The sequence below is a fragment of the Hyaena hyaena genome, unplaced genomic scaffold (genome assembly GCF_003009895.1).
Source record: "Hyaena hyaena isolate Hyena2069 unplaced genomic scaffold, ASM300989v1 scaffold_116, whole genome shotgun sequence".
Classification (NCBI taxonomy): domain Eukaryota; kingdom Metazoa; phylum Chordata; class Mammalia; order Carnivora; family Hyaenidae; genus Hyaena; species Hyaena hyaena.
The window spans coordinates 1,641,356-1,653,863 of NW_024080748.1; the positions used below are offsets into that span (position 1 = coordinate 1,641,356).

General features: G+C 51.0%; 1 protein-coding gene across 3 annotated transcripts; it reads left to right on the top strand.

Annotated features, from left to right (window-relative positions):
- Positions 1 to 7,194: 7,194 nt before the first annotated feature.
- On the top strand, positions 7,195 to 11,684 carry TMEM86A (transmembrane protein 86A). 3 transcript variants are annotated; one of them, XM_039236793.1, is made up of 3 exons: positions 7,195 to 7,271; positions 9,503 to 9,767; positions 10,253 to 11,684. In XM_039236793.1, exons 1-3 carry the CDS (start codon positions 7,221 to 7,223, stop codon positions 10,561 to 10,563), a joined length of 627 nt encoding a protein of 208 aa, XP_039092724.1. In that variant the 5' UTR covers positions 7,195 to 7,220; the 3' UTR covers positions 10,564 to 11,684. The 3 variants fall into 3 exon arrangements, with proteins under 3 accessions (XP_039092724.1, XP_039092722.1, XP_039092723.1); XM_039236791.1 differs by having other exon boundaries at positions 7,201 to 7,271; positions 10,127 to 11,684; XM_039236792.1 differs by lacking the exon at positions 7,195 to 7,271 and adding an exon at positions 7,282 to 7,408 and having other exon boundaries at positions 10,127 to 11,684.
- The last annotated feature ends 824 nt before the right edge of the window (positions 11,685 to 12,508 follow it).

Here is a 12,508-nt window from a genome sequence, read left to right on the forward strand (position 1 = left end):
CCAGTGCCTCTCTCTCTCTCTCTGTGCCTCATTTTCCATACAGCCCAAGTGCCTGCTGCTGGCCTAGGAGAACTGGGAAAAATAAAAGTAATACAGCCCTTTTCACTAAGCTGAAGTCTATTTAAAGGACTGATCTCAATTCTGAGATTTTTTTTTCATATTTTAGGGTTAAAATGTTTTTTTCCTTTACAAAGTGATGGTGATAGAATTTGTTTTCCCTTTTTTAGTCTTTACATGACAAAATAAAAAAAAATCGGCAGCCCTAGTTCAGTGTCCTTTTTTCTTAAATTAGACTTCTGGAAATCCTTAAATGTGGTACAGCTGATTTTAATGCAATCTTCCTTCTTCGGTGTGAGCCTGTTCCCTTGGCTCATCCTGCAGCAAGTGGAGATCACTCATAACATGTGTCTCTGCACAATGGAGTTTTAGATATTGTTGCCCAATGGTGTGTGTGTGTGTGTGTGTGTGTGTGTGTGTGTGTGTGTGTTACTGTGTTAGTAATGGAGAAGAATGGGCAGGTTTTTCAGGGATGGGAGAACGGCTCAGCATCTCCACTTGACTGCAGATTTCCTTTACCTTTTGAGCTTGGCTAAGGCTGGGTAGCCATTACAGTTGGGGACAGGGAGAGGGGTATGGTCACAATTCCAGCTCTTTTTCTTTTGAGGTTTAAACCCGATTCTAATATATATGAGCACAACATGCTCCCAAAGCCTTCTCTTGTCCTGATGGGAAGCAGGAAGCCAAGCTGGAATAGGAAAGGGTTTGGAGAGGGCTGAGGTGACACAAATAATTCTCCTTGCCCCTGCACAGGGGGCCTCAACCTCACTGCCTTTGCTCTGGTCCCATCAGGAGGAATCTCCTGGAGAAAGTCCAACCAGTCCTCATTGTCCCTGCCCAATTTTCTGGTCTTGGGAGATCTGAGGAGAGGAGGCAGCATGGAGGTGGGAAGCCGAAGCCATTGTCGTTACATTGGCCATTCCCACTAGACTGTGAACTCCATGAGGACAGGGAAGGACATGTGTCCCAGATACAGCCTGGCCCATTGTAAGTGGCTAATAAATACCAGTTACATGAATGAATGGTTGTATCTGAATGGAGTAACAGAAGAAGGGCCTGGGTGGGGGACATCATCAGTTTGGGAAGAAGAGGTCTTTGAGAAGAACAGCAAGAGGGTCTGCTCTGGCCTGTTAGCCCAAGACTGGTCTTCAGGCACTGGTATTAAGGGGTAATTACTCATTCAGGGTTCTGGGACTTGATGAGTGGAATCATCTAGGGCTTTCCCCCCCAAAAAACCATCCTTTTGCTCAAACCCCGGATAGTTCTCCTTTCTTGTTTCTACTTCCTCATATTAACATCCCAACACTGAAGAAGGAACAACACAAAAGCACAACCCAGAGAGCATAGGGTCTGGATGGAGAGAGGAGGTGATGCACTGAGGTTGGTGAGACAGCTGAACTTGGGTGACCCCAACATGATGACTGACCAAAACACTTGAACTTCACAGAGCTAGGGACTCTAGAAGCTTGGGTGTTAGAGATCATCTGATCCCACATACTCCATTCAAATCAGGGATCCCTCCTGGGGCATCTCTGGTATTGAACCCCATTAGGAGCCCCTTGGTTTGGTGACTTTACAGTCAGAGAAATCCATTTAGATGTCAAGGCCTCATGATGCTCGTGTCAACAGACAAAGGAAAGGAAAGAGGAATAAAACCCCAGGTGTGTCTGGCCCCAAGCCCAGAAGTCAACCAAAGAGCCCAGAAAGTCCTTAGGGACACTGACCCACATACTATCTCAAGACAGCATTAAAATTTAGCCCTGAGTGTCTGGAAAGATGAGTCCTGCTAAAATGTTTGTCTTTTTTCCTAAAGGCTCAGGAGCAGACCCTGCATCATTGGCTGCACCAGCCACTGCAGGGCTCATCTGCCAGGCCCAAGCGGGCTCCAGCATGACAGAGGTGTTCTGGAATAAGTGTCTTCACAGGATGGGTGACACTGGGATTTTGTATGCCTAGGCTGACCCCTGTAAGCAGAGAGGGACCTGTAGGAATGCCCTGGGCTGGGACTGGGCGAGTTGAACCTTATACAGACCATGAGTCAATGAACCATGCAGTCAGGAATGGAGAAGGGTCATTGTCTTCAAAGCTTCTGACCTACCACAATGGGGAAGCAGAACTACCATCTGTCATGTGTCCTAGAAGGGGGTGACCAAACACAGATCCCACATATCATCTGTGTCTGGGTGTGTCTCTTTCCTTGTGAGTATACTTGGCCCTGGGTATATCTGGATACAGCCAGATACATCCTCAGCATATCTTTGTAGCTGTGTGTTTGTTCCCTTTCTGGTTCTCCTTTTATTTTTCCCCTCTTAAATATGTCCCTCAGGGCTTGGTCTGGCCCCTCTTCTCTATTTCCTCAAGACTTCTCCCTGGTTAATCACATCCACATAGCCTTCAGTATGGCTATGAATTCCAAATCTATTCCCTATCTTCACCTTGGTCCTGAGCCCCAGATTTGTATCCAGGTCCTCCCAAATATGCATTTGGCTGACACACATTCAAGTTGCTTCTAACAACTCACCAATGACCCCACAGTGTTATCAAAACTTCTGAACTTGTCACACCCTCCTGAACACCTCTTCACTTATGTCTAATTTTCTTCCCTAGACTTACAGGTGGACAGGAGTGGGATGGGATGTGGTAGGGTAGCTCTGAGAGTTGGCTAAAAGCATTCTGGGGGCTCAGAGCAAAGATAGAGAAATTAGTCGAGATGCAGCAGTGGGTCAAGAATAAGGTAAACAATTTAGAGCTGGATTACAATGCCAAGTGGAGCAAGCCAGGTGAGAACGAAGTATCCTTTTGTTTTTTTTAATTTTTAAATTTATTTCTGAGAGACAGAGAGAGAGAGAGAGACAGCGCGAGCAGGAGAAGGTCAGAGAGAGAGGGAGACACAGAATCTGAAGCAGGCTCCAGGCTCTGAGCTGGCTATCAGCACAGAGCCCGACGCGAGGCTCGAACCCATAAACTGTGAGATCATGACCTGAGCCAAAGTCGGACGCTTAACCGACTGAGCCACCCAGGCACCCCGAGAACGAAGTATCCTGTGGCAAAACCACAGGGATCAGAGCTACTGGGTTAGATGAAGCCCCACAGGAGAAAGTGAGGCTATCCCCGAATGCTGGTTGGTCACCATTTCTATTCATTTTCCATGTATCGGGTGTGGAAGGGCTGGGGACATTCAGAGAAGCTAAGAAACAGATGACACCTAGATGACACCTTACTGTCATCTATAGATCAAGACCGCACTCCTTAGCAGACTATCCCTATCCTTTGTAACCTGGATCATGCTTACTACTAAAGGTTCACTCTTTCCACTTTCCAGCTTATGCCAGTATTGCAGGCATTTCCTGGAATTCAGTGTGTCTCTTGTGCTCCCATATTCATGTGCAATTCCCTCTGCCTAGAACATTATTCCCATTGATGTTTACTCAGTAAAGACCAACTCATCCTTCTAGAGTTAGCCCCAGCTTCCTCAATGCCTCCAGGCACAACGAATGATTCTGATGCCTTTCTAATGTCACTTAAAACATACCTTTATACCTAAATTATTTCAATTGCCACACTACATAATAATAATTTACTTGCCTGCCTGAAACTGAACTGTGTGCTCTACAAGAACAGAACTTCTATCTTACTGCAGTTTTAAACCCCCAGCCTCTAAATAGTGGATAGTACATACCTGCAGCACAGTAAACATTTGTTGGATGAATGAATGAATGAGTGGGTGAATGGATTTACATTCTTACAGGGGAGACAAACAGGTAAAGAAAAAATTACAAAGCTGTGAGGAAAAGACTGTGCTAACAGGTCATTTTGGGTACAGAAAGAACGGAATGCCTGAATTCAGGCCCCTATCCCACTTTCTGCCCCCTGTAATATGTAATTCAACATAAAAACACTAAACAGTACAATAAAATTTTTATTAGTTAATTAATTAATTTTTTAAAGTAGGTCTCATGCCCAGTGCAGAGCCCAACTCGGGGCCTGAAGATCAAGACCTGATCTGAGAGCAAGAATCAGATGCTTAACTGACTGAAATACCCAGGTGCCCATAAACTTTTATTTTTTTATTTTATTTTTTTTATTTATTTCTAGGGGAGAGAGAGAGACAGCGTGAGCAGGGGAGGGTCAGAGAGAGAGGGAGTCACAGACTGAAACAGGCTCCAGGCTCTGAGCTGGCAGTCAGCACAGAGCCCGACGCGGGGCTCGAACCCACGAACCGCGAGATCATGACCTAAGCGAAAGTCGGACGCTTAACCGACTAAGCCACCCAGGCACCCCCAAACTTTTATTTTTGAAACCAACAATAAATCTTATCCATAGACATGAAATTGCATAAGCTATTTCTTTTTGGGAGGGGGGCATCACTTTTGCTTTGTTGGTGACTATATTAGTCCAGGTGCTCGTACACTCCAGAATACAACAGAAGAGGAGCATCTGGGTGGCTCAGTTGGTTAGGCGTCCAACCTCGGCTCAGGTCATGATCTTGCAGTCTGTAAGTTAGAACGCTGCATTGGGCTCTGTGCTGATAGCTCAGAGCCTGGAGCCTGCTTTGGATTCTGTGTCTCCCCCTCTCTCCGCCCCTCTCCCACTCATGCTCGGTCTCTCTGTTTCTCAAAACGAAATAAACATTGGGAAAAAAAAAAAGAATACAACAGAAGAGAATGCAATGACTCTTAGCAGAGATGTGGGCAGGATTAAGGAAACCAGTTAGGGCTGGAGAGGCACCTACCTAAAGATTAGCAACAGCAGGAAAAGGATGCCATCCCTAAGTCTGATGTCCAGCACGGGAGCCTGGAGCTGTAGCCATGGAGAAGCACAGCCATTGCCAGAACTTCAGCTCAGCCCAGCAAGCTGGTGAAGGGGAACCCTACCCATGCTTTCCTTCCACCTTCAGATATGCCTTTGACTCTCATGGGCCAAGCTCAATCAGAAGCCAGAGAGGGCAAGTGAGCCCTGGGAATACAGTTCATAGAGGGCAGTCTCCAGGGGTAGGGTAGAGAGGGGCTGAGAATGGGACTGGGTGGTGAGAGGACAGAGAATAACCAGCACTGGAGGACATGCTGCTGCTTAGCACATGACCTGTATATATGATTATTGCCTATTGAGTAACTGAACACTGGCTCAGGCGCTGCAGATGACAATTCTAGGTCTTATGTAATTGGGTATTTGTGTAGCCAAGCTTATTAAAATCTGTGCGACTTAATTTATAGGTCTGGGATAGGACAAAGGTATCTAGTTTTTAAAAAGTTTCCCAAGTAATTTTGATAGGTCTCGCTTGTTAAGAACCACTTTTACCATCCCATTCTCTCATTTTTTCACAGAGAAACTAACATCCAGAAAAATGAAAAATGCCCTGACTCCGCCATGCTCTGAGAATTATCCCTCAGGTGACAATATAGGGCTTGGCTGGAAAACAGAAATGCTTGCACATATCTTCTAGCCCTGTTTCTATGAGGAAACACAGGCTCCAAAGATGGAGTGATGGGCCCAGCTACATAGCTAGTAATCATAGAGATTTACATAGCTAGTAAATCACTAGCACTAAGTACAGTATTTGTAACTCTCAATCCAGTCTTTTTTTCTAGGCAGGACACTGTAGGAAGGAGTGTGTGTGTGTGTGTGTGTGTGTGTGTGTGTGTGTGTGTAGCACCAAGTCCTCAGGGCAGCGATGCTAGTCTCCCATTCTGGCAAGGTAGGTCTCCCCGCAGACCCTGACTGGGGATAAAGCAGAGTTCACTGCCCACTGGGGCTCTATGCAGAAGGGGCTGGCAGGGGATGGGGGAAGGTTGTGGGTGACCCCCAATTTCGAGTCTTGATTCTCACCCTTTGCCCCTGGCTCTGAATCTCTGGTTGCCAATTCTATCACTGAAAGAGGGCTCCTCCCCACTTCAAGTGGGTGTCAGGTCAGCACAGGCTTTGGGGAAAGCTGGGCAGATCCCAAAAGAAACAGAGGCCCATTGTGGGAGGGGCTTACAGAAAGTAGCCTATAGGCTTCTCCTGGCCCAGCAGGAAGTTGGGGTCCAGCACTAGGATCTTAGTGTCATCCCAGGATGTTTAAAATTCCTTCTTGGCTACTAATTAGGGCTATTAGGGCTGCTTACTCCCTCCCACCCAACCCCAATTCCCAAAGCCTGGCACACAGCTACTTCCCTCCTACTGCAGATCAAAGACCACTGGTCATACTTCCAGAAGTATCTGAAATCTCTGTCTCCAGGAAGCCTCCTGGACTTTTATTCCCTGACACCAGCAGCCCGTCCTTCCCTATCCTACACAACATGTTGGGCTTGGGAGGAACCTTACAGATTATGCACTCATCTTATATATAAAGAAATCAAGGCCAACGAGGGGAAGTGATTCATCAATCACACAGCATGGAAGTGGCAAAACTGAGACTAGATTTCAGTCCATTTGCCTACCAGTCCACCCGTGTGATTCCCATGGTTCTGATGAGGTTTGGTTCCAAATGTGGCCGTGTACCTTTAGTCTGTGTAATATAGACATTAGATTTGCTTATGCTCGATTTTTGACAAAGTTAGTTCAGACTCCTTGGGGTCCTTAAGTATGCTCCGGTCTGCCTGTCAGTCATTCCTGGTATGTTCTCGAGTTACTGCCCTCTCTGAGCTATGAGAGGCATGTGCCCAAGGGCAATTAAGTCTCTGTGGTCTGGAGGCTGCTGCGTGCCTGTATATGTGTCTCTGTTTTTATGTTGAAGGATGTGTGTCCAGCTGTGGTTTCTGGGTTTGTGTCTGAGTACTTGTATGATTGATACCTAAAAGTAATTAGGATTATGAGTCTTTGGGCTGCTGTGTACCTATTTAAGTGTCTCTTTTCATGTTGAAGATTGTACGTACACTGACCATTGTGTGTCCTTTGGAAGTGTGTTTGTACACAGTGAAGGCTGTGAGTCTAATCGTAACTATGTCCGTGGGAACTGCGTATTTAAAGATTGAAGGGAGTCGCCTTGTATATCCGGGTTATGGGAAGATGTGTAGCCACGTGTACACTACAGCAATGTGTTTGTCTCTCAGCCAAGCTCGGTCCTCACCCAGGCACTGGGGGAGGGGGGTCACGGTCACGTTCTGGGATGCCCTGGCACAGGTTCCCGGAGGGGAGCTAGCCCCGCCCCCCCTACTCCAGCGCGCTCATTGGCCGTGGGCGCTATGACGTCGTGGGGACCGCAGAAAGAAACCTCAGCGCCGGGCGAGCGGGAGGTACTGTCCGTCGCCCCAAGCTTTGTTACGTCTTCGCCTACTTACCTGGCCGCTGGCGCGCCCTGGCCGCTGCAGCCCGGAACGGAGTGCCAGCCGCTGCCGCCGCCGCCGCCGCCATGGTGTCCCCAGTCACTGTGGTGAGTGAGCGAGCGAGCGAGCCAGTGTCCGGCGCGGCCGGAGCCCACCGGCCTGGGGACTGGGCTGCGGCAGGCCAGGCCGCCGGGGGCCGAGGAAAGGCAGGGATCTCTCGGTGTCCCCGGGAGGGAGGCGGGCGCTGTCAAGGAACCCCCCCCCCCCCCCCCCCCCCCGACCCGCGGCGCCCCTCCTCCACGCAGCCCCTGCCCGCCCGCTGGAGGGAGGAAAACAGTGGGCACGTGACTCGGAAGCGTGACTTTGTTGATGTCTGTGGGTCTGACGCGGGTCGGCGGGCGGAGAGGTAGAGGATAGCAGCTGGCCGGCGGTTCTGCGTGGGCAGACCACAGGGAGGCGTGGGACAGGGCGGGGGAGGGCAGGAGGGTGACTGGGACCTCCTGGGAATCCTGGCCCAAATTGGTTCCCTCTGTTCCTTACCTCATAAACAAGCCTGGGGTGGGGGAGGGGATGTCCCTGAGTCCAAGCAGCATTGGTAATGTGCTGGAGGAAGAGGGGTCGTCCTCTCTTGACATTTCTTCCCATCCAGACTTTCCCAACTCGAACCTTTGTCTGTTTTCCCCACCCTTCCTCTTCTAGTGTTGGCTTCTCTATGATTGTCAAAGTCTCGCCAGCTTATACCGCCCGTTTCTCCTTATAGGAAATGTGGGGCTGGGGGACGGGGACGGAGCAGACCTTGATGCTTCCAAGGGCTGGCAGGTGGTTGCTGGGGAGAACTGGGGACTGTGTGGTTGTTCATCTCCTCCAGTCTCCTCCTCTCCATGCCCCTGCCCTGACCAGCCTGGATAGGGGAGATCTCCATAGGAAGGGACTTAGTCACCTTTTCTCCCTCCTCTCACCCCTGTCAGAGCAAGGGCAGGCTTGGTGGATCCTGGACCTACCCATCTGCCTCTTCCTAACCTCCTTCATCACAGTCTGATCAGCTGTCAGGTAACTGGCAATGTGGAAGTCAGTGCGTTTCCAAGAGCCTTGTGCTGGACAGCTCACCCAACCAGAGGCACAATCATTTTGGGCCGAATGTGGGTATACAGGGAACCTCAGCTGTTCTGAATCATCCACAGAGACCCTGTACCAGAAGCCCACGGAAAGGAGCTTCAGGGTATCACAGATTCAGAATACCTGCAGTAGCCCCCTCCCTACCTGCAGTGGCCTTAGACACACCTTTCTTTAGCGACCCTCCCCCCCAATCCGTCTGAGGCCAAGTCAGCTGCTGTTACTTCCCCCCTCTCAGTTCCACATCTCCTCCCAGCCATTCTGCTGGCTCCAGTGCAAAAGCTGGAAAGACAACTCCTCCCCCGCTTCCTGCCTCTCTTTTTGATGAGCTCTTGAGTTGCTGTTGTACTCTGAGAAATGAGACTGACCGACATGCAACCCCCTGCAACGCCCCAAACTCTAAAATCCTTCTCTAGCTAGCATCCCTGTCTCCTCTCCTTGCCTTTGATGGTACCTTTAGGCTGGTACCTTTAGGGGCAGCTGGAGTGGAGGTTGGGGAGCAGGCTGGCCAAGGAGAGAGCCCGTCGGGGCTGAGGTGCCCACCCTCACACATTCCTGGCACTCACCCGGTGTTGCCAGGGCCCTAAGCCTGTGCCCTGGCCCCACTGCAGAAGATCACGAGGTGGCTAGTTGTGGCGCCTCTGTGGTTTCCTGCTGACTTCACTCCATTCCAGACAGCTGGTGGCTGATGGTGGCAGAGAGGGGTTAAAGGGGTTTCAGAGGGACAGGGAGGGGCCAGGAAAGGAGAAGCATTGGCCTGCAGGAGGGGACTTTATCCCAAGATCTGTTTTCTGCTCAGCGAGTGACCATTCTGGTCCTCCCCTAGGGCCAAAAATGGACATGGGCAGCAGAACAATGGAGCCCTTCCCCTCCCTAACCAATTAAGCCTCAGGGTGATGATGGGCATGTTCACACTCTGCTGGCTAGTTGGGACAGGCCAGACTGGATTTCTGTGGGTCAATCCTCCCTACTTGGGAGGTGGGCCTGGCTCTGGGTTATATGTCTGGGCTGAGGGTGCTGGCTCTGAACACCTCCGTGATCTTCCGAGCTCCTAAGTGCTGAGTGCTGCCTTGTCCTATGTCCTCCAGGTGAAGAGTGAGGGACCCAAGCTGGTGCCCTTCTTCAAGGCCACCTGCGTGTATTTTGTCCTCTGGCTGCCCTCGTCCAGCCCTTCGTGGGTCAGCGCCCTCATCAAGTGCCTGCCCATCTTCTGCCTCTGGCTCTTCCTTCTGGCCCATGGCCTAGGATTCCTGCTGACCCACCCCAGTGCCATCCGCATCTTTGTGGGGCTCGTCTTCTCCGCTCTAGGTGATGCCTTCCTCATCTGGCAAGACCAGGGCTACTTTGTGCACGGTCAGTTGCCACAGTAGCTACTTGGGTGGAATCCTGGGGCTGGGCGCTAGAGGGCCTTAGGTGGCCAAGGAGTGGGAGAGGGAGATTTTGAACAAGAATATGGGGCATCTGAGGGATTCTGAGGCTAAAGACCATGGAGCCCTTGTTGGAGGATTGCCTTGCAGAGGATCTGGTGATCAGTTCTGGAGTCCCTCAGGGGAGGGGGGTGGTGTCTTTACCTTTGGGATTTCTTCCCACCCCTGATGCTCCCCAAACAAAGTTCCTGGGTTATCCCAAGCACTCCCCTCCCCCCGTCACCCCATTTCTCATTATTCACCTGAGCCTGCCCTCAGCATCCCCTCATCCCCTCTCACTCCCAGGTCTGCTGATGTTTGCTGTGACCCACATGCTCTACGCCTCGGCCTTTGGCATGCGGCCATTGGCTCTTCGGACAGGTCTGGTGATGGCAGTGCTGTCAGGCCTGTGCTATGCTTTTCTCTACCCAGGCCTCTCAGGTGCCTTCACCTACCTGGTGGGGGTCTACGTGGCCCTCATCGGCTTCATGGGCTGGCGGGCTGTGGCAGGATTGCGGCTGGTCGGGGCAGCCTGGCGCTGGACTGAGCTGGCAGCAGGCAGTGGCGCACTGCTCTTTATCATCTCAGACCTGATCATCGCCCTCAACAAGTTCTGCTTCCCTATGCCCTACGCGCGGGCACTCATCATGTCCACCTACTATGCTGCCCAGATGTTCATCGCCTTGTCCGCTGTTGAGAGCCGGGAGCCAGTGGAAGACTACAGACTGAGCAAGGCCAACTGAGAAGCCAGGGTCTGGTTACCCCTCTTTCCTCCTGGGACAGGGGTCCAGAACCTGCAAGAACTGGGTCAGTACGGCTGCAGGACTGACCTCAGGCAGCAGATAACCACTTGGGAAATGTGCAAGTTTGAGGGGGCAAGCAGGAAAAGAATCTCTCTAGCAAAGTTGGTGGTCCTGAACAATGCTGAGAACTAAAAAGAGCCAGCCTACTTCTCCTTGCTGGAGCCAGAACTAGACACCTTCCCACCTCTAACCCCATAGGGGCTGTCAGAGCCCCTCTAGAGGGCAGTGGTGCTCAGCGTCTTGACCTCTCCCTACTTCTACTAGATGGAAGAGTCTGGCTCACCCCACTCCCACTCTTTCAGATCTGCACAGAGTCGAGGGAAGAGGGGAGAAATCTGACCTGAGATGACCCAAACCCAGGGCTTGAAACCAGTTTCACAGGCCCCTAGGTGAGAAGATCAGACGAGAATGGAGTCTCCCTTTCCCTCATCTATCCTTGTTACTTGAACTATCTCAGTTTCTTAGTGGTGGGTGGGAAAGTGAAGGGGTGTCTGTCCAGGTAGGGAAGACTGGGGACTTCACTGGCCTAGGAGCTTGGGCTACCAATGATTCAAGTTGGTCCTGTCTCTCTCAGAGGCCAGCCCAGAGCTCAGGCCCACCACCTTCCACCACCACCACCACCACAACCACCACCTTCAGACCCTATCCTGAGGGTTAGGGTGAACTATGCCAAAGGAAGGGGCCAGCCTGTATGTGTGTTGGTGTGTGTGAATGTGTGTGTGTGTGTGTGTGTGTGTGTGTGTGGTCTGTCTCCCAGGCTGTGTATGTCTTTCCGTGCCATCTGTCTCTGTCCTGCTGTCTAAGTCTTACGGAGAGAGGGCCTCAGGGAGTTGCTGTGGGGGTGTTGAGCCTGGCTTAGAGGGCTGGGACCCCACCCCAACACCATCAGTGCTTTCTTCTCTGCCCCTTCTGCACTGGGAGCAAGAGGAGGGAGCTCCAATGACATTCTAGGGTCATAAGACTTAAGGCACATTCAATGCAAAAGGAGCAAGGATGGGACATCCTTTGCTGTTCATGTGAAAAAAAATAAAAACCAAGGGCCGTTGGCTGCCTTGCTTGTCTGCTTGTGTGGCATGTGCCCGTCCTGGAGAGGAAGGGGTAGGGGCATGATGCCAGGGGCTCTGGATGTCCTTACAGCTTGGGTCACAGTCCTGGCCAGTGCATCTTGGCGCCAGGCTGGCTCCCTGGCTCTGGTGACATGGTGCTTGTTGGAGTGGGTCTCACTTCCCTGGTCACGTGTATGGGTGTGGGGGTAGTTCAGGAGGGTGGGGGATGGGCAGTATTTGCCACCATCCAAATTTATCTATGATACGTTCCCCGGTGCATGGGCACCTAGCACCTTTGGTGACTTAGTTACCCAGTGTCCTCTACTGCTGCCTACCTCCTCCCAGACCTACTGCCTGCTCCAAAATGATACAGATTCCCTTCAAGTGTTTCCTCTCTCCTTGAACTCTGGGCTCAGTCAAACAGTGAGGAGGAGTGAGATTAGATTAGCTGATTTGTACTTTAGAAGGGCAGCTTGGGCAAATAATGTGTCACTCTGCTCCAGGGGCATTCGCATCTTAATGGGCAGTGCCCTGACCCAGAAGCAGAGAGGGAAGCCTTGGGTGGTGGTGAATATGCCATTAGTAAAGGGGTTGTAGAATTGTGGGGACAGGATAGAGGAGGCTCAGTCTCACGTGGGTGGTGGGTGAATTCGTGATTTTCAAACTAGGATTTTTGCAGAGACACCTGATGGGAGATTGCAAACGAATAAGTAGAAGAGGGAGGCCGAGAGACCGCACCCCCATTCTTGTTTGAAGTCCAGTAGCTTCTTATGATTTTTTTTAAAGGGATGATTCTGCTGTAAAACCTAAGTTCAAAACCTAGTGAGCTGGATGACCAA